At 42.4% G+C, this 21,672-nt stretch overlaps 2 protein-coding genes across 2 annotated transcripts in view; one reads left to right on the top strand and one right to left on the bottom strand.

Annotated features, from left to right (window-relative positions):
- Positions 1–21,672, top strand: part of LOC129472521 (neuroblastoma breakpoint family member 1-like) — a 705,345-nt gene that overhangs the window by 226,559 nt on the left and 457,114 nt on the right. The window lies entirely within an intron of this gene.
- LOC129472518 (oxygen-regulated protein 1-like) lies at positions 56–9,868 on the bottom strand. Its single transcript, XM_055262213.2, is given in 4 exon segments — positions 56–2,302; positions 2,304–6,124; positions 8,512–8,683; positions 9,220–9,868. Coding segments are annotated over 4 exon segments (6,468 nt in total). The 5' UTR covers positions 9,835–9,868; the 3' UTR covers positions 56–442.

Consider the following 21,672-nt stretch of genomic DNA (forward strand, 5'->3'; position numbering starts at 1 on the left):
TTATCAAATCAGTAGTCAAAAAGAATAAGTGAAGTACTTTGAGGTTATGTCTATTCAATTTATTCACCAATACAGTCAATATACATTTTACACCAAGCTAACGACATTTTTTTTAAAAGGATATAATTCTTGTCCTTAGCACATTTTGACGCCCTGAGCAAAAAAAACATAGATACCAAAAAATAAAAACCATGTAATTTCAGAACAAAACCGGATAGAAACTTCCAAAATAAGAGAACCTGAGTCTGTAATTGTTGGAAAAACAAAGAACAGAGAAATTATGAGAGTCAAACTGGTTATCCAAGGGTAAGCTTTCTAGAGTAAGTTCATTTTGAAGAAGTGGGAAATTCTTAGAGGTTATCTAGTCCATATTCGTCACATGTGCTTCATCTCATTATGGGAAAAAATGAATTGACAAAGAATGACTGTGCTGATATTGAAATTATAAATCTTCTTGTTCTCTACTGCTTTCAAGATCAGTTAAATTTATTATGTCTTCCTCTTCCCAAATGAAAAGATTTTCACCCTCAAGCATACAAAGTTCTTCTAAAATATTTCTGTTGCTAATATTTAAGGAGGTCTCAACTTGGCAAATATCTAAGAGGCAAACTTGACCAAGCATTTCAAAGAAGTAATGACAGTTGATATTTTCTTTTACTACTTGGTTGAGATTTGTTCTTGAGCCCTGGAATCTGTTATTTAATAAGTTGTTATTCTCATCGACTGCTTTAAAGATTTCATTTGTCTGATTGCTGAGGTCTTGTGTATTTGAATTCATATTACCCACAACTAACAATGATGTGTGCAAGAAATTCATACAAAACCTTTCCTTCAAATCCGGTTGAAATTTCTTTAAATTACCTTCTTCCTCTAACCCCAAGAAGTTAATTCTTTTTTGTTTTCTTCTTTTACCCATCAAGTCAAATGTGTTATTGAAATAAAATTGATCAAATATATCATCAATGGCATTATCAATAAGATTTTGTCTCATACTTGCTTTATTGTTCTCTTCCCTGAACACATTTTTGTCTGTCTGAAGTAAATATGGGTGTATTTTCATCCATAAATAAAAACCCAAGAAATTTTCAATATCAGATTCTTTGCGATATGCAAATCCTCGGTCTTCCTCATTCATGGGTTGGATAATAACAGTTAGTATTGAGCAATGTTGACCACAAAGAGCATACAGTTTATCCAAAGAGTCAGCTTCCTGAAGTGTACCATGAATCATGTTACTGCCAGGCAATGGTTGGTTTTTAATAGCATCATCAGAGACAGGGTAGACTTTGTTACCAGCAGAAATAAAGGAATGAGTGACAGATGTGCATATGCTTTCTGACTGATGATTACCCTTCTCCTCTGTATGGTGATTTGCTATTCTTTCCTTGGCACAGGTTTCATTGTGAACATCCAGCCAATCCTCATGAAAAGGTTCTGAGTCACTGCCATGAGGCATGTTAAAGTAATTGCATTTTAGTTCAAGGGGTTGAGTCAGTTCCTCGAGTTCTGAAGAGGAGAGTTCATCCATGGTTGGGCCTGGGGCCAAATTACCAAAATGTGAATATGGTACCTCACTGCTGTTATTATCAAGTAGGGTGTCTACTGATGTGGTGTCTGCATTGCCACACATGCCACGATTTTCAGATGACGTCCTTAGCAAATGATTTTCTTTCAGAAGCCATTTGCCTTTGTCAATCAGTACTCCTTCCTCTATGTCTGTGAGGATTCTGCTATGATCATTTTGTTTTGTACCAGGTTCTAACATGTCACCCCTATAATAATTGTCCCTCACACCACTAACATCACACTTATCTTGTCTTTCTTCCTGGAATTCCTGCAACATAGGTGAACCACTAGATACCTGCCCAGAAGAGCCAAATGACTGCCCTTCAGAATCATAAAGAGTTGCTTTCCTGGAACACTGAAATTCCACAGAATTATAAGGACAAACCTGAGACTTGCGGGTAGAGCCAGGAAAAAAAGATGGTTTGATAATATCTGCTTTACTGTAAAGTTTTTCTATTGCCCTTTTAACAAATCCTATGTTGTATTCTTTCTCTTGGGTAAGTTTGCCACTGTCATTGGGATCATCACTGGATGTTTTATATGGCTGCTCACTGTCACTGTCGGGCCGATAGTCTGACCAATCAGAAGTCACTGGACTTTTGATGCATTTTTTTAAATCAGGAGACGACTCTGAATAACTTCCAGTTTCCATGTTTTTCACCATCATTTTTACCATCTTAGTTTCTCCTTCATTGGTCTCCTTTTCACTATTTTGCTTAGAATCATAGCAAAAAAACTAAAGATGGTGGTGTTGCCAGCCTCTTACTGATTATTTCATAAATTATACCATTCTTCCTTTTTTCTTCCATAATATTCTTACTAGAGATGTCTATCAATTCTAAAGTTTTACAAGCCTCTACGTCTTCTTGGATTAATTCTTCAGTGGCTTGCTCTCCTCCATTAACCACTGTATTAAAGATATCAGTGTCATGGTTTTCTAAGTCTTCAAAAGATTCCAATTCTGAAATGTTTCTTTCACTTGATGTCATGCCGTTGGTTATTGAGCCTGGTTCTTCAGAAGTCCTTGGTTCTTCCATATCAAATGAAGTATATGCATTTTCATCCTGAAACTTCCTTAGTGAACAATTTTCAAAATCATGTAGAGAACTATGTTTCTTATCAAGTTCTGCTTCTTTTTCACTTAGGCAAAGGCCACAGGAGCTTAAATTACTGACATTTTGATGCGACACCAATGTATTAAAGCCATTTTTATATTCAGGGTCTGTCAAAATATTTAGATCTTTCTGAATGTCATCACCTCTTTCTAACTCTTCAGTTGATTCCAAGTTATCAGTATATGTGTTTTCTTTGGAGTTTAAAAAGTCAATGGTATTGCAGACATTGACAGGAACGTAGGTCTCATCAATTGGGCAAGCTCCCTCATAGATATGGTTCTCCTTTTGAGCACAAGCCTTATCAGAAAACATAGTATCAGTAAGTGAACAGATCTCTCCTAGGAAACAAGCCTTAATCATAGAAGTCTGAACCACACCATAACCATCACTAGGAAAAAAAGTGTCACTGAGGTTACATGTCTCTTTTGGAGGATAAGCCTTATTTACAGTGCACATCTCACATGGAGAGCAAGTCACTTCCAAAACACAGACTTCAGGGGCACATGCCTCACTGGCAGAGCAACCTCCATCCAAAGAGGAGATTCCTTGTGTTCTTTCATTTTCACTGTACTTAGGAACACTCTGAATGTTGACTGTGGAACAATTTGCAGAAAGATCTATTGGAACCATGTCTTGTTCTTTCTCACTGAGTCCAAAGTGGCTTGTAATTGACTCCACTAAATTGGCAACAGCAGCTTTCAAGTCATCAGCTTCCTCTGTGATAGCTATGTGCTTTAGAATCTCCAATAATGCAAGTGTTTCTGAAGATTTGTTGGTAGCCTTGTGAGCATCAACTTGACAGAAGCTATTCATACTTCCCTTTAGGTTTAGCACCAAGAGCCAAGCTAGAAGGAGATTAGTGGATGAATTACATATTGCAGAATGAAAGGGAACATCTGCAAGTGAACCTGGCATTTGAACAACTCCATTCTGAGTCTTGTGAATACCAGGAACTGAAGCTTGCAATTGGTGAAGCATCAGGACTGGTAAGAGGTCTTTTGGAGTTTCCTCTTCTATAGGATCTACTTGAATGGCAATCTCTACACTTTGCCTTTTTCTAGCTGGGTTTATTTCCTCGTAAACAAGTTTTTTATCTGGTCCCGATTTTTCAGCAGCTATATGACTTTTAGTATTATGATCATTAATAGCTGACTGTGACAAAGTACAATATTCATGCAAGGGAACCAAATAAGCATCATTCAGAGATCCAACCTGTGTCTCATGGAGATCTTCACCAGTGTCATTGGTAATAAAAGACTTATCTCCCTCTTTACATAGATTATCTCCTGTCAAACTGACAATTTTAGTTATGTGCTTATTACTTTCCATAACAAAATTACTTATTTTTCCAGAACTTGTATAGGGATCATTCCCTGAAAAACTATTATTGCTACAATTTACCACATTCATTTCATTTCTACATACCGGAGCTGATTTTATAGGCTTTAAAGTTGGATATGGATTTATGTTTTGCAACCAACTCTGTATATAATTTTGAATTGAATGATGAGCAATATCCTCAGGAAAATCAGGTTTTTTCAAAGAAGCTAAAGAATTTGCCCTGGTTGTAGCATGTTGTTTACTTAAAATAGCACTTGCTTTCAATTTATCCCCTTTATGTTTTTTCTGGCTTTTTAAAGTTATGTGTGAATCAGTAACTTGTGAAACTAAACTCTTCTTTGCCATTCCTCTCAAATACCCAGATGCCACTTCTGCTTGAGATTGCGGTGCATAAAAATCTTTGGGTTTTTGCTCAAGGATGTTAAATACATGAAATAAACTTTTATTTTCAAAAGTACTTTCGCAATATTTAGATTCATTGTGAGGAAACACTTTATCTCTTTGACCGATTTCTCTTTTTTTAGGTGCTCCTAAGCTTATTTTATTTAGTGATCTAGATTTTCTTTTGGTTAAAAGTCCTTGAACCTTGGAATTTTGAGTAGTATTTAATTTATTTCTATGGAAATTCTTGGAAATCGTGGAATTGAGATTACTTTTGGAACAAAAAGTATTTGATTCAATTACAGTATCACTTGTCCGGAGGTCTTCCTCACAAAGTATCCCTCCTTTAAGAGGACTATCTGAATCTTGCACTATCATTTCCTTTGTAATTCTACCTTTTGTGTTTATTCTCTCATTCTTATTAAGAATTCCTTTGGTTGCAAGCTGTCCATCTTGATACCTGGAATTTATTGCTTGCTGTCGAGATTTTTTCTTCTTTTTGCTGGTAACAGATGACAAAATCTTTTCATTTTTTGGAAGTTTTGTTAAACCACACTGAGCAAATTCATTAATTAGTCTGTCAATTCTTGCAGTGACATTAGAGGATGCTTCTGAAGATGGAGCCTCAGAAATATTTTTGTCAGTTCCAGAGTTATTACTTGAAAAATGGGTTGCATCTGCTGAAATAGGACTGAACCTATCATTGGTGTTACCATAAGTTTTGAAGTTCTTGATACCAGTTTTGTTGTCCGATACCACACAATCAACTACATCTTCCTCCACAATTGAGTTATTTGATATAGTTAATGGCAAACCATTATTATGCGACATCTCTAACATCTTCTGACTTGTAATTTCTATAACACCAGCACTTATTGCACTTGACTTAAGCAGACTGTTTTCCTTTTTTCTTTCTAACGATGACTCCTCCATTTGATCACTGTTATTGATCTGAACAAGTACTGGTTTGTTAGATACTGATGACATTTTACTGCAAGAATGTGTAAACATGTGATACTCAGACTTGTTTTCCCCACTTTCCCTTTCTTCACTATAGGAAAACTGTCCAATCATTTTCTCTTGAACCTCAGTTTCAGATACTAAGGTCACACTGCCTATCACAGATTTCTTTTGTCTCACTCTTCTTAGTCCAGGTGTAGAGGGCCTATAAAAACGATGCTTTGCTTGGTCTTGAGTTCCCTGGATGATATCTGTGTCCACAGTAGCATTCTCCCAACTAGCAGAACTGCAAGTTTCAGCCACTTGATCTGTCATTTGAATGTTTATCTCCTCTGCCAAACTGCCCTCTTGATTACTGCTTCGCTCCATAGGTGACACATCTGCAGAGAACGAACATGCTGCAAGCTTTAAACCACATGATCGACTTTCTGTTCTTCCTGGAAAACTCATCTCACTCTTTTCATCATTATTAGAAGGACCAGTTTTACTGACAGTAGTTGTCCATTTTATGGTTTCTTCCTCTTTTATTCTGAATCGAACTTTCATCTCAACTCTCATAGTGCCATCTAGATTAAAAATAATTGATTTCTCAATATCATCTTCAGAAGGATATATTGGTAAATTCTGAGAATCATTCTTTTCTAAGGCCAAGTAATTTTCAGAAACAAAAGAATAGTCTAAGTAGCAATCATTATTATGTGTTTTCTCAGAAGAAACAGAATAAATCTGGGACCTTGAGCTTGAAGACAGATGTGTGCTTACTTTAAAGATTTTAAGAGTAAAAGGTGCCCACATCAAAATATAATATGGAAGGCAGAGAAGTTAGAAATATCCAAAGGAAGAGGCAGCAAAGAAAAAAAGAGAAAAGGAGAAATGATTAGTATGAAAAGTAGCATATTTTCTGTATTTCATAGTAAAATGTTACTGATACGTTTCTGAGTTCTATGTATTTTTTTCTTTTTCTTTTTTTTTTTTTTTCTGAGACAGAGTCTTGTTCTGTTGCCAGACTGGAGTGCAGTGGCACGATCTGGGCTCACTGCTACCTCCACCTCCAGGGTGCAAGCAGTTCTCCTGCTTCAGCGTCCCGAATAGCTGGGACTACAGGCCCGCACCACCATGCCCAGCTAATTGTTTTGTATTTTTAGTAGAGATGGGTTTTCACCATGTTGGCCAAGATGGTCTCGATCTCCTGACCTCGTGATCCGCCCGCCTCAGCCTCCCAAAGTGCTGGGATTACAGGTGTGAGCCACCACACTCAGCCTATGTATTTTCCCAATAGTTATTTGAGAAAACCTACTGTAACAGTGGTACATTTCTTCAAACCACTCTTTAGAGGAGATCTCTAATTCTACTTCAACTTCAATGAGGAGGTTCAGAGAATTTTAACAAGTTTAATAAGGTAATTTTAATTAAAAAAATGTATAAAGTAAAAACTGCTAAGAATTCTACCAAAGATAAAAGTTTTTGTGGGTTTTCATTTCATTGTTTTACCAGTACTGAAACTGGAGTCTAACCAAGTACCACTTACCTATTCAAACAAGGCAAGCAACAATTTATGATGGTATTCATCTTCCCACCTACACATCAAAAGAGGTATCCATAGCTTTATGAAAGCAGAAACATTTTTATAATTAAGACTGAATTAATCAAGTACTAATTACTAATTTAGCATGCACTTTGTATAATCGTTGCAGCTGACTTAATATAGGGCACAAGAGAGAACAGAGATAGACATAAGTCCAGATATCAGTTGTCTTTTTAATGTGTATCTTCAGCATTAACCTTGGCACTCTTGCTTCTCAAATTCAATCAAAATGCCTGGGCTGGGCGCAATGGCTCACATCTCTAATCCTAGCACTTTGGGAGGCTGAGGCGGGTGATCACTTGAGCCTATCATAAACAGCCTGGGTAACATAGCGAGACCCCATCTCAAAAAGAAAAAAAAAATTCCTGTTAGCAAATCTATATAGATTTGCACATACTTGCCATCAGGTAAGCCCCTTTAATATTGTAGAGAATAAACCTAGAAATATTTTTTCTTATTTTTGATATGCTTTTACTTAAATTGTAAATCAAAGTGTCTCAAATTTTTTAAGAAAACTTAACAAAGCCCTCAGATTCCCTGCAGTCATCAAAAACCATACTCGGCAACCTGTATCAGACATAAGATAATAAAATCATTTTAGTAAAATGACAAACGTGAAATAGCACTACCATATTTGTAACGTATATGTGGCAACCTAATGCTTACAAAATAGAAGCATTAATAATTATCTATTGAATATATCCATGAAATCATTAAACAACAATGGATTACTTTCACCCACATTAGCAGTGAGTAGAGAAATTAATATTATTTAAAATACATATTATCCAAGTCTAAAGAGAATAAAAACTTAAATTTAAATATAAAAAACAATCAGTACTCTAGCAAAGAGCTTGTCTTCCCTGGAAATACTGAGTACAATGAATAATGAGATTAGCTCATTATTGCTAACATAAATTGCTGTATAGGCAATTTACGGCTTATCCCACATCCCTGGGCCTGAAGAGGCCCTCTTCCTCCCCTAACCAAAGGATAATGCTACACAGCAGATCCTACAGAATTATCAACCTACATTATCGTTAACCAGCATGAATTGGCTGCATGAACCTTTTATTTAATAAATAAAATGTGATCTAAGAACCTGTGATTTTTATAGGAATAACTTCAGAAGGCAGAGCACATAGCGTAGATTTGAAAAAATACAGTCATTCTGCTAACCTGCTGAGGTCAGCTATGGATGCTGCATGGTACTATTTAGAGAAAACTCTGCAACTACCAGAGAAGAGACTTACACAGATTCCACTCTAAAGCAAGAAATGCTGGCATTTTTATTTTTTTAACTAGGTATTTTATGCAAAAAAGTACACATCATCAATTTAAACAGGCATATCATTGATTTGGAAAAGTCTAAAAAATAGATAACCTCTATGACTCTTTCCAACTATAAATATAGCCAATTTCAGTTTAGAATGTTTTTAAATCCTCTCCTTTTCGTTTCTGTGGTGAAAGAAACTGGTCATTTAAGCATGGATTTTTGCTGTCGTTGAGGCAAAAAAAATCTCAGGGCTAAAAATATGGGCTATATATTAATAAGTGACTTACTCTTTCTGCTTTCTGACTTTGCATTTCCCTTGGGGTACACACGCTGAGAGATCCCTGGTAATCTAGCAAGAAGCAAGTATTTTTGGATGTCATAATTTCCTGGTTTAAATGGCTCCCTTCCTGCTGCCACCACAGCTCCAGAGTTCAGGATCACTGCCTGGAGGCTGGGAACCTAAAAGAGACCAGAGTCATTATCCTGAGATGAGCACATTTTATACTAAGTGGTAATTTTATAACTTTGCTTGAATCAAATCAACAACCTCCTAGGCTTGAAAGACATCATCACTGAGCATTTTCTTAGGCACCAATGGTGTATACAAAATAAGTAGAAATACCAAATGTCAAGGTTGGGTGGGGGAGTCAGTTACGTCCCAGCAGGGATCCCAGGAAAATGCTTCCTGTATGAAAATACTACTCTTTGTCACTCCTTTCCAAAAAATATTATCAAGATTGGATTCCATGTGAAAACATTATATAACTCGGGGCTCAGGGAAGACAGAAAGGGGTAGGTAGCGTGAGGGAAAAGATGAGATTCCGGTCAGATTCTGACAAAGGAACAATGGCAGCATCGGCGCGCACACACTCACATACACAGGCAGGGAGGAAGGAAGACTTCCTTCCCGGGGGCCACCATTCACATCCCACACGAATCCAATTAGTAGGGTGCTCAAAATGAGGTCAGGCTCGAGGAGCCCCCAGAACGCTCACCCTCCTTCCGTCCGTAGCATACAGCTTGACCACCGGGCGCTGCATGACCTCTGTCAGGTGCTGTAGAAATGCCTCGAAGCTCTGGGTGACCCCCTTGCTCAGAAGAACCACGCGCCTCGTCTTCGGGTCGCCATTCCTGAAGACCACCAGGCTCCGTGGGGCGCGGAGCATGCTGGGGGCAGCGACGGCGACGGGGTGGGACTGCGCATGTGCGCTGATGGCCCGGCTACTGCGCCAGGGCCGCGGGCGCCGACGGGCTTTGTCCAGGTCTACAGGCTGCACCTTCCTGCCGTGGGAACATAGGTACGACTCGCCGTCCTCCAGCTCCTCCAGGCGCGTGATACTGTGCCTGCCCCGAGGGGTGCTGATGTTCCTCACTCCAAAAGGTAGGGGCACCTTCCTGGACAAGTTATCCAGCAGAGCATCAAAGGACTTAAAAGAGCCAGGGTTGACCACCACCCTGACCCCGCCGAATTGGGGGTCTCCGCTCTTGTAGAAACTGATCCGCTTGGCCACAGCAGGATGAGTGAGGCTCAAATGGCGAGGGGGTGGAACTTGACCTTCAGAAGAAGTAGGACGAATGATGGAAAAACCAGTAGAAGGGGTATCACTCATTTTGGCTGAGACCTAGAGAAGAAAGAAAATTATCTCCAGAATCACAGCACCATAGCAAATACATGGTAATACTAATGCATGCTAAATATAGCTGCAGACATCCAGGATATTCCTAGAAGTTTATTCTTTCATTCGTTTATTCATTCATTATAACTATCAATTTTGAAGGACAATTTTAAGGAACTTATAATAAAAGAGATAAACTGTTAAATAAGGATATTTATAACTTAAATATCCTAAAACAACCTAAACACACGAATAAGGGCCTAGATAAATTATCACATAGACACCCATGCAATGGAAAACTATGCAACCATTAAACAAGACCTTATATATCTTTTGGCATAGAAAGATGATCATGACATATTACTAAGTGAAAAAATTCAGTTTGCAAAACATTCTGTGCTACTGATTTAAATGTATACGTACAGTCACATTGCTTAACAATGAGGATAAGTTCTGAGAAATGCATTGTTAGGTGATTTTATCATTGTGTCAACATCATAGAGTGTACTTACACAAACAGATGGTATAGCCTACTACACACCCAGGCTTTAGGGAATAACCTATTCCTCCTAGGCCATAAATCTGTACAGCATGTTACTGTTTGAATACCGTAAGGCATTGTAACACAGTGGTAATTTGTGTATCTAAACATATCTAAACATAGAAAAGGTATAGTCAAAATATGGTATTACAATCTTGTGGGGCCACCATCATATAGGTAGTGCGCCATTGACCAAAGTAGTGTTTTGTGGCACATGACTGAGTTATGTGAATTGGGGAAAAGTCCAGAAATATATACAACCCAGTGTTGATGGTGGTTATCTCTGGATTGCAGAATTCTGGATAATATTCGTGTTTTTTATACATTGCTAAACTTTGTGAACCTTTAAAATTAGCAGGTATTATTGCAGAATTTAAAAAACAACAGACACAAATCAGAAACCATCCACTGAGAAAAGAGAGTTTTGCAATTCATCAATTTAGTCCTTCGTATCCTGACAATAAGGAAATATGGGAGAAACAGGAAATGTTTTTAAAGTTCAAATTGTCTGGAGGAAAATGTACTTGACATTAAGTTCTAGGAGGAATGTATCACATAGAACCTTAAGTAAGAGCCATCTTAAGATACTATCAGATGTTTCCACTGCATATTGGATAAAATGCAGGCAAATCATCTCACACACCACTTATCTTACTTTGGGAAACACTGCACTAAGCAAAAATGTTCTTTAAATGAATGACAGCATTGCTGTGGGCTGCTAAAACTGTTGCAGTCTGGTTACTAGTCCCATTAGTAGTTCTAAAGTTAAACCTTCAGGAGAGAATTCAAGAAGAGTAATTTTCAGCAAAGCACTAAGGTTTTCCTTTTCCACTTCTCAGTGAAACTGGAGTTTGACTGACAAATGAGCAGCATGTGGAAGGATTTATCTGGTTCTGGCCTTGTTTTCATTTGTGGCTGTTTTCTATTGTTTGAAATCATTTTAATTATTAGTGTCTTTTGACACAGTAAGAAAGTCCTGCAGCCTTGAAGACAAATTGAACAAACAAAATTAATGTGATTGGTAATACAGAGATGGAAAAAGGCATGTTTATCATTGTAAATCAGCTATAAATCTGGCCCAAATTATCTACTTAAATTTTTGCAAGCTGTTATCCAAGATTCTTCATATATCTCCAATCTGATTTGCAAATCTTATTTAAATGTAACTTAGAAAAAAAACATTTGAAGATCAGCCTAGAAATTAGATGTTTTCCCTTCCTTCTTCCTCAGAAGTTTAAAGTAATTATAATACTTAAGACAAAAAAAGCATCTGTAGCAGACATGTGCATCAGGAGCTGGGGAATCCAGCTTCGCAATGGAGTCAGCAACTCTTCTGATCCTTATCTGGTCAACTGTGGTCTGACTTTGAGCAGGCTGCTTAATTGCCATGGTGTCAGCAACTATAAGAAGGATGAGTTCCTTCAGTATTTAAATAAGACTTTAGGCCAGGCGTGGTGGCTCACACGTGCAATCCCAGCACTTTGGGAGGCCAAGGCGGGTAGATCTCCTGAGGTCAGGAGTTTGAGACCAGCCTGGCCAACATGGTGAACCCTTGTCTCTACTAAAAATACAAAAATTAGCCGGGCGTGATGGCGTGCGCTTGTAGTCCCAGCTACTCTACTCGGGAGGCTGAGGCAGGAGAATCACTTGAACCCAGGAGGCGGAGGTTGCAGTGAGCTGAGATCGCACCACTGCACCCCAGCCTGGATGACAGAGTGAGACACCATTTCAAGAAAATAAAAAAATAATAAATAAATAAGACTTTAGAACTCTGTCTCCAATCATATTTTAGGTTGGTTTACTTATATGTTTATTTGAAAATATTGTACGTGAATAATATTTGAGACACATTTTTCACTTAATTTTGGAAAATGATATTTTTCTTGGTGTAGGTGCATCATGAGGCTCTTAATGTCACTTTTTAAATGCCTGAATCTCACTATTTGGAGAGCTGTTAACCTGGTGACCACTTTGGGAACACATCTATGTGAGCCAATATGCTAAGAATTTTGTGGGCAGTTTTGTTTGTCAGTTTTGGCTAAAGAGAAAGGAGATTTTGTGCTGGGGCTGAGAGGGAAAACATGGAAGATAAAGACAATAGGAGCAAAGAGGCAGCTGCCATTGTCCCTATCCCACTGCTACCCAGCCCTGAGCATTGGTTTTGAGCCCAGTGCATGAAGGGCAGGTGCTGAAGGTACCGTGACCTGGGAACATGCCAGCTCCCCAGCCGTGGAGGAGCATTTGCAGAGAAGGTGCATCCAACAGGGTGGTTGCCAGGCACTTTGTTGGGGATGCTGTAGTGAAAACAAAACAAAAATATAAGTTCACATGATCTTCGTAGTGTGTGAGAGAATCTCTGGGAACTCCTAGAAGTCACTGGGGGAACTTTTAGTTAGAGTGTTGAGAGTCTGCATCCTTGTAGGTGAGTCTTAACAGCCTATGGTAAGGAGGGCCTTGTGTGTAAAACCCAGAACATGATAAAGATTAGGTATTATCATTGAATAAAAACATTTGTGTTCCTTGATTGCACAATGTCATCATTTGGAAAGAGGGTGCAAACCAAGTATTTCTGAAGGAAATGAATCAGCTTTTGCCCTGTCTTAACAATGTGCATTTCCTACAGAGTCCACGGGGAGTTCACAGAGTAACTCAATAGCTCAAATGAAGAAAAGGAAGAGTTGGGGTACCAAGAGAATATTAAGGAGGGATGTCTAATACAGCCTGAGGGATTGGGGGTAGGAGTGAGAAGAGAGGGCAATTTCCAGAGGAGAGACTGTGTAAAGTTGAGATGCCAGAGGCAAAAAGTGGTAGAGATGCCCTCCAGGAAGAAGGCAGAGGTGGTACAGCATTTACCTGGTGCACCTGAGCAAGACTAGCGACGTGGTCATTAAGTCTTGACGATAGAGTGCCCACTTCTGTGAAACAGAGCTACCAGCCCTCCGTAATATTTTTGAGTTCTCCTATGTTAGCTGTGCTCCATTCTTAATCAGTTTTAAGAACTAATCAGAATTTGCATGAAAATTTAGCAATGTATCTTTACATACACTTTCGATAATAAGGTTTATCTTATGCCCTTTAAATTTGGAATAAGGCAGTAATATACTTAAGGGCTACCTAGGGAACGAACAAACTGAGCAGCATAAAATGGTTGAATTCTCCCAGAAGTTTAGGCTGAAGAAGTGGTGGAGGTGGAAAGAGGTAACTGTAGAATCTTGAGGCCCTCCAGTTTCCTCACCAGTGACTTCCCTGTATGTAGCAAGGAAGCTGGTTTACAAAAACTCTTTGCCTTAAAATCCGCTTCTAGTGACAGCTTGCTACCAATATTGTCTCTTCTCTGCAGAGCCTCTTTATTGCCTAAAGTTAGACAATGGAGCTATCATGCATACTTTCATTGCTCTTTAAAATTAAGCAGATTTTTTAACACCCTTAGGCTCAACTGTGGCTAGGCTTATCTGTGGCATCATTAGTTTCAATCAAACCCCACTTAACTCAATCATTTACAGCTGTGCTGCTCAGAACTAAATAGTTGGCCTCTACCAAGAGGGCTGTGTCTTCACTCTCCCACTCACTTGACAAAACATGACAGAGTTACATGCGTCATTTCACTAATTATATTTTAAGTTTAATTTTCTACCACATAGTGTGAATTCAGACAAGTCACAAATAATGAAGTAGAAAAAATGGAAAATTGAGAAATACAGAATATACAGAATGTTCATTCTTTTAGCAATTCAGAGACTTGATGTTGCAAGAAAAATCAGTTCATTTCAGATTTTCACGAGCCTTTGGGATAGAGTTGAGACAGGAGATTCAAAAAATCACCAGTTATTCACGGTGGTAGTCACAGCATTGTTGAATTACAAGCAGCTGCCTTCTTCTTTAATGTATTGCCCACATGTCTATAAGAAGTATATAATGCTTTTATTGTCAGAAACAAAGTAAACATTACTCATTTGAATAAACTAGAATCACTTGATTTCCTGATACTGAAGTTCCATTCTACTTCAATATCAGCATATTGTGAAGGTTGCTGGCATATTTAGGTAAAAGATAATTATTATTAATAACATTTATTCTTTTTCTAACAGTTAAAGACAGAACACAGATATATAATCTAAGTATAATATGGAAAACAAAATACAACTAGCAAAACAGAATATTTTCCAAAGAAAGATTTCAAATAGTTTGAATGTCTTCTTTTGAGGGAGAGAGAGAGAGAGGGAGAGAGACGGAGAGAAAGAGACAGAGAAAAAGAGACACAGAGAGAAAGACAGAGAGAGACAGAGAGAGAGAGACAGACAGGCAGAGAAAGACAGTAAGACACAAGACAGACACAGAGAGAGAGAGAGACAGGCAGAGACAGAAAAAGACAGAGAAACAGATGGGCAGAGAGAGAGAGAGAGACAAATAGGGAGAGAGAGAGACCGACCGACAGATAGGCAGAGAAAGAGAATAAGACAGAAGACAGACACAGTGAGAGAGACAGACAGAGAGAGACAGAGACAGAGAGAAAAAAAGAGAAAGGCAGACAGACAAAGAGACAGAGAAAGACAGAGACGGACAGAGAGAAACAGAAAGAGAGAGACAGAGACAGAGAAACAGACAGGGAGAGAGAGAGAGAGAGACAGAGACAGAGAAACAGACAGGGAGAGAGAGAGAGAGACAGACCGACAGACAGGCAGAGAGAGGGAGTAAGATAGAAGACAGACACAGTGAGAGAGACAGGCAGAGAGAGACAGAGAGAGGGGGAGGAAGGGCGTGCTCCAGAAATAATTACACATATTTTATAATGCTTTTGATCCCATAAACTGTGGCCGGGGTATACTTTGAAAACAACAACAACGACAACAACAGCAACAGCAACAAGAGCAGCAGGAGCAGCAGCAGCAGCAAGAGCAGCAGCAGCATTCGCTTAGGGATTTCTAGAAAATAAGATGTTATGAAGTATAGTAGACATCAACCGGCTCTCACTGCACGTGGAGAGATTCAGAAATGCGCTAGTTAACAACAGGAGAAAACAGCAGCTAACATGTCTTGGGGAAAATATACGTCTTCCTGAAAACTGGGGATTTCTACTTCACCTGAAAAGAAATACATATGAAAAAGGAAAAACACGAACAAAACAAAACAAGCCAACAAACACGGGCCAAGGCACCGTCCCTGGAAATCTTTTTTTTTTGTACTTTAAGTTTTAGGGTACATGTGCACAATGTGCGGGTCTGTTACATATGTATCCATGTGCCATGTTGGTGTGCTGCACCCGTTAACTCGTCATTTAGCATCAGGTGTATCTCCTAATGCTATCCCTCCCCCCTCCCCCCCACCGTCCCTGGAAATCTTAAGTGAGCAAAGTGTTAGTTTTCAGAAAGCGTTTCTATTTTGGGCAAATACTAAGAAGGCCCAGACTAGAGCTGTGACGCCGTTCCCATTGTGAAACTATGCTGGCCGGAGGGAGGGAGGAGAAACTAAAACATCATGATAAAAGGTGATTGAGACCCAGCCAGGATGAAGCTTTCCTAGGGAGGGAGGCCTGAGGAAGGGAGCGGGGGAAAAACCCCACAACTGCAGACCCGCCCGCTTGCCCACGCGGGTCAAGGGCTAGGCCATCGGCCCAAGCTGCCTCTGGGGAAGTGGGACCGTGCCGCCCCCATCTTCAAAAACGGTGGCCACTGAGTGAGGCCTGACGCCCACCGATGCAAATGTCAGCCTGGCAAGCATGAGATCGCCGGCAAGGGGTGGGGGAAGGGGAGAGAAGACCGAGGCACACCGGGGTGGCTCTGGAAGGTTTCCAAGCAGGGTGTTGGGAGGCGGGGGTTGGGGGTTTTGGGGGAAACCCACCTAACTGACTCACTAAATGAAGGTAACGGGACGTGGTTAGTGGGGGGAGCCGGGGGGCGACTTGAAAATTAAACTAAAGCCCAAGTCGAAGAGTGCGCACGAAAGAAACCAAAACACAAAGAAAACTAAAGCGCTGGTCAAAGAACAATAGGGCCCCCGCCAGGGCGGAGGTTCCCTAGGCAACGAGGGAGAGAGGGAGGGGCCTCCAGAAGGGAGAGAGAGAAACCAGTTGCCCCAGGCTCGGTGAAGTCGGCGAGACCTCCCTCCGTGTCACATCGACTTTCAATAACAGTGGCCGCTAGGTGATGCCCGAAGACAACCGATGCCTGCAAGTGTCAGTCAGCACGGAAAAGAATTTATTTATTTATTTATTTATTTAGAGACAGAGTCTCACGCTGCAGCCTGGGCTGTAGTGCAGTGGCGCGATCTCGGCTCACTGCAGCCTCCGCCTCCCAGGTTCAAGCGATTCTCCCGCCTCAGCCTCCCGAGTAGCTGGCATCACAGGCGCCTGCCCCACCGCTCCAGATTCAGTTTCGTATTTTTAGTAGAGACGGGGTTTCGCCGTGTTGGCAAGGCTGGTCTCGAACTCCCAACCTCAGATGATCCACCCGCCTCGGCCTCCCAAAGTGCTGGGATGACAGACGTGAGCCACCACGCCCGGCCTTAACTGTTTATTTTTAAGTCGAGGAGCTTATCAGGGAAATATGAGAAGTACGGACTCCACACTTGACAGAGAGAAAAGTCTGAAAATGCCCCTTGCATCCAAGTGGGGACCCGGCCTCGACCTCCCGAAATCGTACACCGAGTGGGGAAGCCCAGCAAGGCCCGTCTGTCTAGATTCCTCTCGGCCTCTCGAAGCACCTAAGCACTTGCTTCTCACTTTCATGGATGGGGCAGGGCCCTCCCCGGCACGGGACGGGGGAGGGGTCTGACAGACTGACAGAGAAAGAGACAGACATAGAAAGACAGAGATGGACAGGGAGAGAAACAGACAGAAAGAGAGAGAGACAGAGACACAGAGAGAGACAGGGAGGGAGAGAGAGAGAGAGAGGGAGGGAGAGAGAGAGAGACAGGCAGAGAAAGAGAGTAAGACAGAAGATAGGCACAGACAGAGAGACAGGCACAGAGAGAGAGACAGAGGGACAGAGAAAAAAAAGAGACAGACAGACAGAGATAAACAGAGAGAGGGAGAGAGAAACAGAAAGGGAGGGAGAGAGAGAGACAGAGAAAGACAGATGGACAGGCAGAAGGAGAGTCAGACAGAAGACAGACACAGTGAAAGAGACAGGCAGAGAGAGAGAGACAGAAAGAGATGACAGAGACAGAGAGAAACAGACAGAGAGAGAGAGAGAGAAACAGAAAGGGAGGGAGAGGGACAGACAGACAGACAGGCCGAGAAGGAGAGTCAGACAGAAGATAGGCACAGAGAGAGAGACAGAGAGACACAGAAAAAGAAAGAGAGAGGCAGACAGAGAGACAGAGAAAGAGAGAGAGAAACAGAAAGAGAGAGAGAGAGAAACAGACAGGAAGGGAGAGAGACAGACAGGCAGAGAAAGAGAATAAGACAGAAGACGGCCACAGTGAGAGAGACAGGCAGAGAGAGACAGAGAGAAAGAGAAAGACAGAGATGGACGGAGAGAGACAGAAACACAGAAAGATAGAGACAGAGAAAGAGACAGGCAGAGAGAGAGTCAGACAGAAGATAGGCACAGAGAGAGAGACAGAGAGACACAGAAAGAGAAAGAGAGGCAGACAGACAGAGAAAGAGACAGAGACAGAAACAGACAGGAAGAGAGAGAGAAACAGACGGAGAGAGAGACACAGACAGGCAGAGAAAGAGAGTAAGACAAGACAGACACGGTGAGACAGGCAGAGAGAGAGACAGAGAGAAAGAAAGAGACAGACGGATGGACAGACAGAGAGAAAGAAAGAGACAGACGGATGGACAGACAGAGAAAGAGACAGATAGAGGAAGACAGAGACGAACAGAGAGAGACGAGAGAAACAGATAGAGAGAAGGTCCTAGCCTGGGAGTGATGCACTGCCTTTTGTTTCATTTTCTTTCTTTTCTTTCCTTTTCTTTCCTTTTTTTCTTTCTTTCATTTATATATTAATTTATTTGGAGACTGGGTCTCACTCTGCCTCCCAGGCTGTAGTGCAGCGGCGCGATCTTGGGTCACCACAACGTCCGCCTGCCAGGTTCAAGCCATTCTTCCCCCTCGGCCTCCCGAGCAGCTGGGAGTACAGGCACCTGCCCCACCGCGCCGGACTCAGTTTCGTCTTTTCGGTAGAGACGGGGTTTCACCATGTTGGCCAGGCTGGTCTCGAACTCCTGACCTCGGGATGACAGATGTGAGCCACTGCGTTCAGTGTACAGTGCCATTTCTTAGAAATCACTCACGGGAACACATACTTATAGGTCTTGTGTAGAGATTTTTTTTATGTATGTATGTATGTATGTATGTATGTATGTATGTATGTATTTATTTATTGCGCAAGGAGGTGGGGGGACGGAGTTTCGCTCTTGCTGCCCAGGCTAGAGTGCAATGGCATAGGGGACTCAAGGAGTCAACCTATGGCAGAGAGGACACGTCATTCAGAGCGTAAGGGCCTCAGCGAAAGGTGGCAGGGCCCGCGCTTTTAAAGGCCGAGATCCCCGCAGGCCTGTTGTCCCAGCACTTTGGGAGGCCCAGGAGGGCGGATCACTTGAGGTCAGGAGTTCGATACCAGGGTGGCCAACAAGAAGAAACCCCGTCTCTACTAAAAATAGAAAAATTAGCCAGCTGTGGTGGTGCGTGCCTGTCATCCCAGCTACCAAAGAAGAATCACTGGAACCCGGGAAGCAGAGGTTGCAGTGAGCCGAGAGAGCACCACTGCACGGCAGTCTGGGTGACAGAGCGAGAGAGAGTCCAAAATAAAAAGAAAAGAAGAACAAAAAAAGAACAGGCCCCAATACTGCATTGTCGCTGAACGTTCCCCCAAAAGGCCAGAAACCCCGACTCAGGTCAAGGAGGTGGTGTTTCATTTTACTTCTCTCTCTGTCTCTCTCTCTCTGTCTGTCTCCCCTCCTCCTCTCTCTGTCTCTCTCTTTCTCCCCTAACTTTTATTTCTTGTTCAAGCATACATGTGCAAGATTGTTACATAGGTACACTTCTGACTGGGGGGTTCAGTGTGCAGATGATTTCATCACCCGGATACTCAGCGCTGTACCCGACAGTTTTCGTGTTTTTTTGTGTTTTGTCTTTTCCTGAAGCTGTCTCTCCTTCCACCCCTCCTCCCTCAAGTAGGCTCCCGCGTCTCTCGTTCCCCTCGTTCTGCCCATGCAGAACTCTCATCTGTAAGTTCCCACTTCCAGATGAGAACACGCAGTATTTAGCTGATCGTCGCTTTCATCTTCGGTGGTGGCGGTGAAAGAGGCATGACACTAAATCGACCCTTAGGACGCTCCCCTCCGTCCCCACCCCGCACCCCCTCCCCACACACACCCTCATTCCCGCACCCCCTCCTCAAACGCAAGAAAGGGAGAAAGACAGAAATGAAAGTAAGAAGTGAGTCTCCAAGGCGGTGGAGGCGGGGGATCACAAAAGGTGAGCAAGCGATGGGGGTCGGGGGATGTCTTGGCCGAGCTATCAAAAATAGGGGACCCACTTTCCAGCCCCACCACACCCCCTAATCCTCAGCCGCAGCCAGCCTCTGGGTGGGGTTGCGCCCGTAAAAGCTTCTGAATGGAGAGAAGCCCAAGGCTATGGAAGGCATCAGCTCCAACTCCAGGAAGGGAATAGGGCTTTGTGCATATGAATGGGGCTTTAGAAGGCGGTGCCGCGGCGCCCAAAGCGATGCGCCTAGCCTCGCCTCGCCTCGCCCCGCCCAGAGCGAGACTCCGTCTCAAAATAAACAAATAAATAAATAAATAATAAAAAAATTCATCAATAAAAAGAAAGAACGAAAGAAAGAAAAAGAAAGAAAGAAAGAAAGAGAGAGAGAGAAAGAAAGAAAGAAAGAATTAGGACAGCGAGCGGTCGTGGTCGTGAATCATTCCCCGGAGTCCAGGCTCAGTGGCTCACGCCCGTCACGCCAGCACTTTGAGTCGCCGGATCAGGAGGGTTGCAACAAAATAATGAGACCCTGTCTGTGGAAACACATTAAAAATGGAAGGCCGGGCGCGGCGGCTCACGCCTGCCATCCCAGCACTTCGGGAGGCCGGGGAGGGCGGATCACCTGAGGTCGGGAGTTCGAGAACAGCCTGACCAACTTAGAGAAGCCCCATCTCTACTAAAAATACAAAATGAGCCAGACGTGGTGTCGCATGCCTGCAATCCCAGCTACTCGGGAGGCTGACGCAGGAGGATCACTTGAACCCGGGAGGCAGAGGTTGCCGTGAGCCAAGATCGCGCCATTGCACTGCAGTCTGGGCAACAAGAGCGAAACTCTGTCATGGGAAAAAAAAAAAAAAAAATTAAAAATGATCTGGGCACAGTGGCGCGTGCCTGTGGTCTCAGGTACTGTACTCTGGAGGCTGAGGTGGAAGGATCGCTTGAGCCCAGGAGCGTCCACGCTGCAGTGAGTGAGTTACGATGGCACCACTGCCAGGGTGACAGAGTGAGATGCTGTCTCTGAATCAATCAATCAGATCACTGGAAGACGCTGTGTGTTACTTTCAAAGGGTGTGTCTTTAGGCCCAGCAGGCATGGTGCCTCACGCCAGTCATCCCAGCACTTTGGGAGGCCAAGGTGGGAAGAAAGAAGGAAGGGAGCGAGGGAGGAAGGAAGAAAGGCAGAAAGGCAGTCAGGCAGGAAAGAAAGAAGGAAAGAAGAAAAGAAGAAAAGAAAAAGAAAGAAGAAAAGAGAAGAAAAAAGAAAAGAGAAGGGAAGAAAAGGAAACGAGGAGGGGGCATATCTCCTTGACTGGTGACTGCCCAGGATACAGTGGGTCACAGCTGACTGAAGCCTCGACCTGTGGGGCCTCAAGTGATCTTCTCCTTATCTCAGCCTCCCGTGTAGCTGCGAGTACAGGCGGGCATCACCACGCACAACTCATCTTCTAATAATATCATGATTTTATTGAGACAGAGTCTCGCACTGTCACCCAGGCTGGATGGCCATGGCACGATGTCAGCACACTGCAACCTCAGCCTCCCAGGTTCAAGCAACTCGCCCACCCCAGTCTCCTGAGTAGTTGTGGTTCCAAGCCTATGCCACCAGGCCTGGCTAATTGTTCTAGTTTTCATAGAGATGGGGTTTCGCCACATTGGCCAGCCTGGTCTTGAACTCCTGGGCACAAGTGATCCACCCGCCTCGGCCTCCCAAAGTGCTGGAATGACAGGCGTGAGCCACCGTGCCCGGCCCAGATAGTCGTTTTAATCAACTGTAGAGAAGGGGTTTCATCAGCCGACGGGTGGAGGGTGGGGTGGGTTTTACTCAGCCTGCGTACCGTGAAAAGGATAAGTGAGTGTG

Source organism: Symphalangus syndactylus, chromosome 22, assembly GCF_028878055.3.
Source record: "Symphalangus syndactylus isolate Jambi chromosome 22, NHGRI_mSymSyn1-v2.1_pri, whole genome shotgun sequence".
NCBI classification, from domain to species: Eukaryota; Metazoa; Chordata; class Mammalia; order Primates; family Hylobatidae; genus Symphalangus; species Symphalangus syndactylus.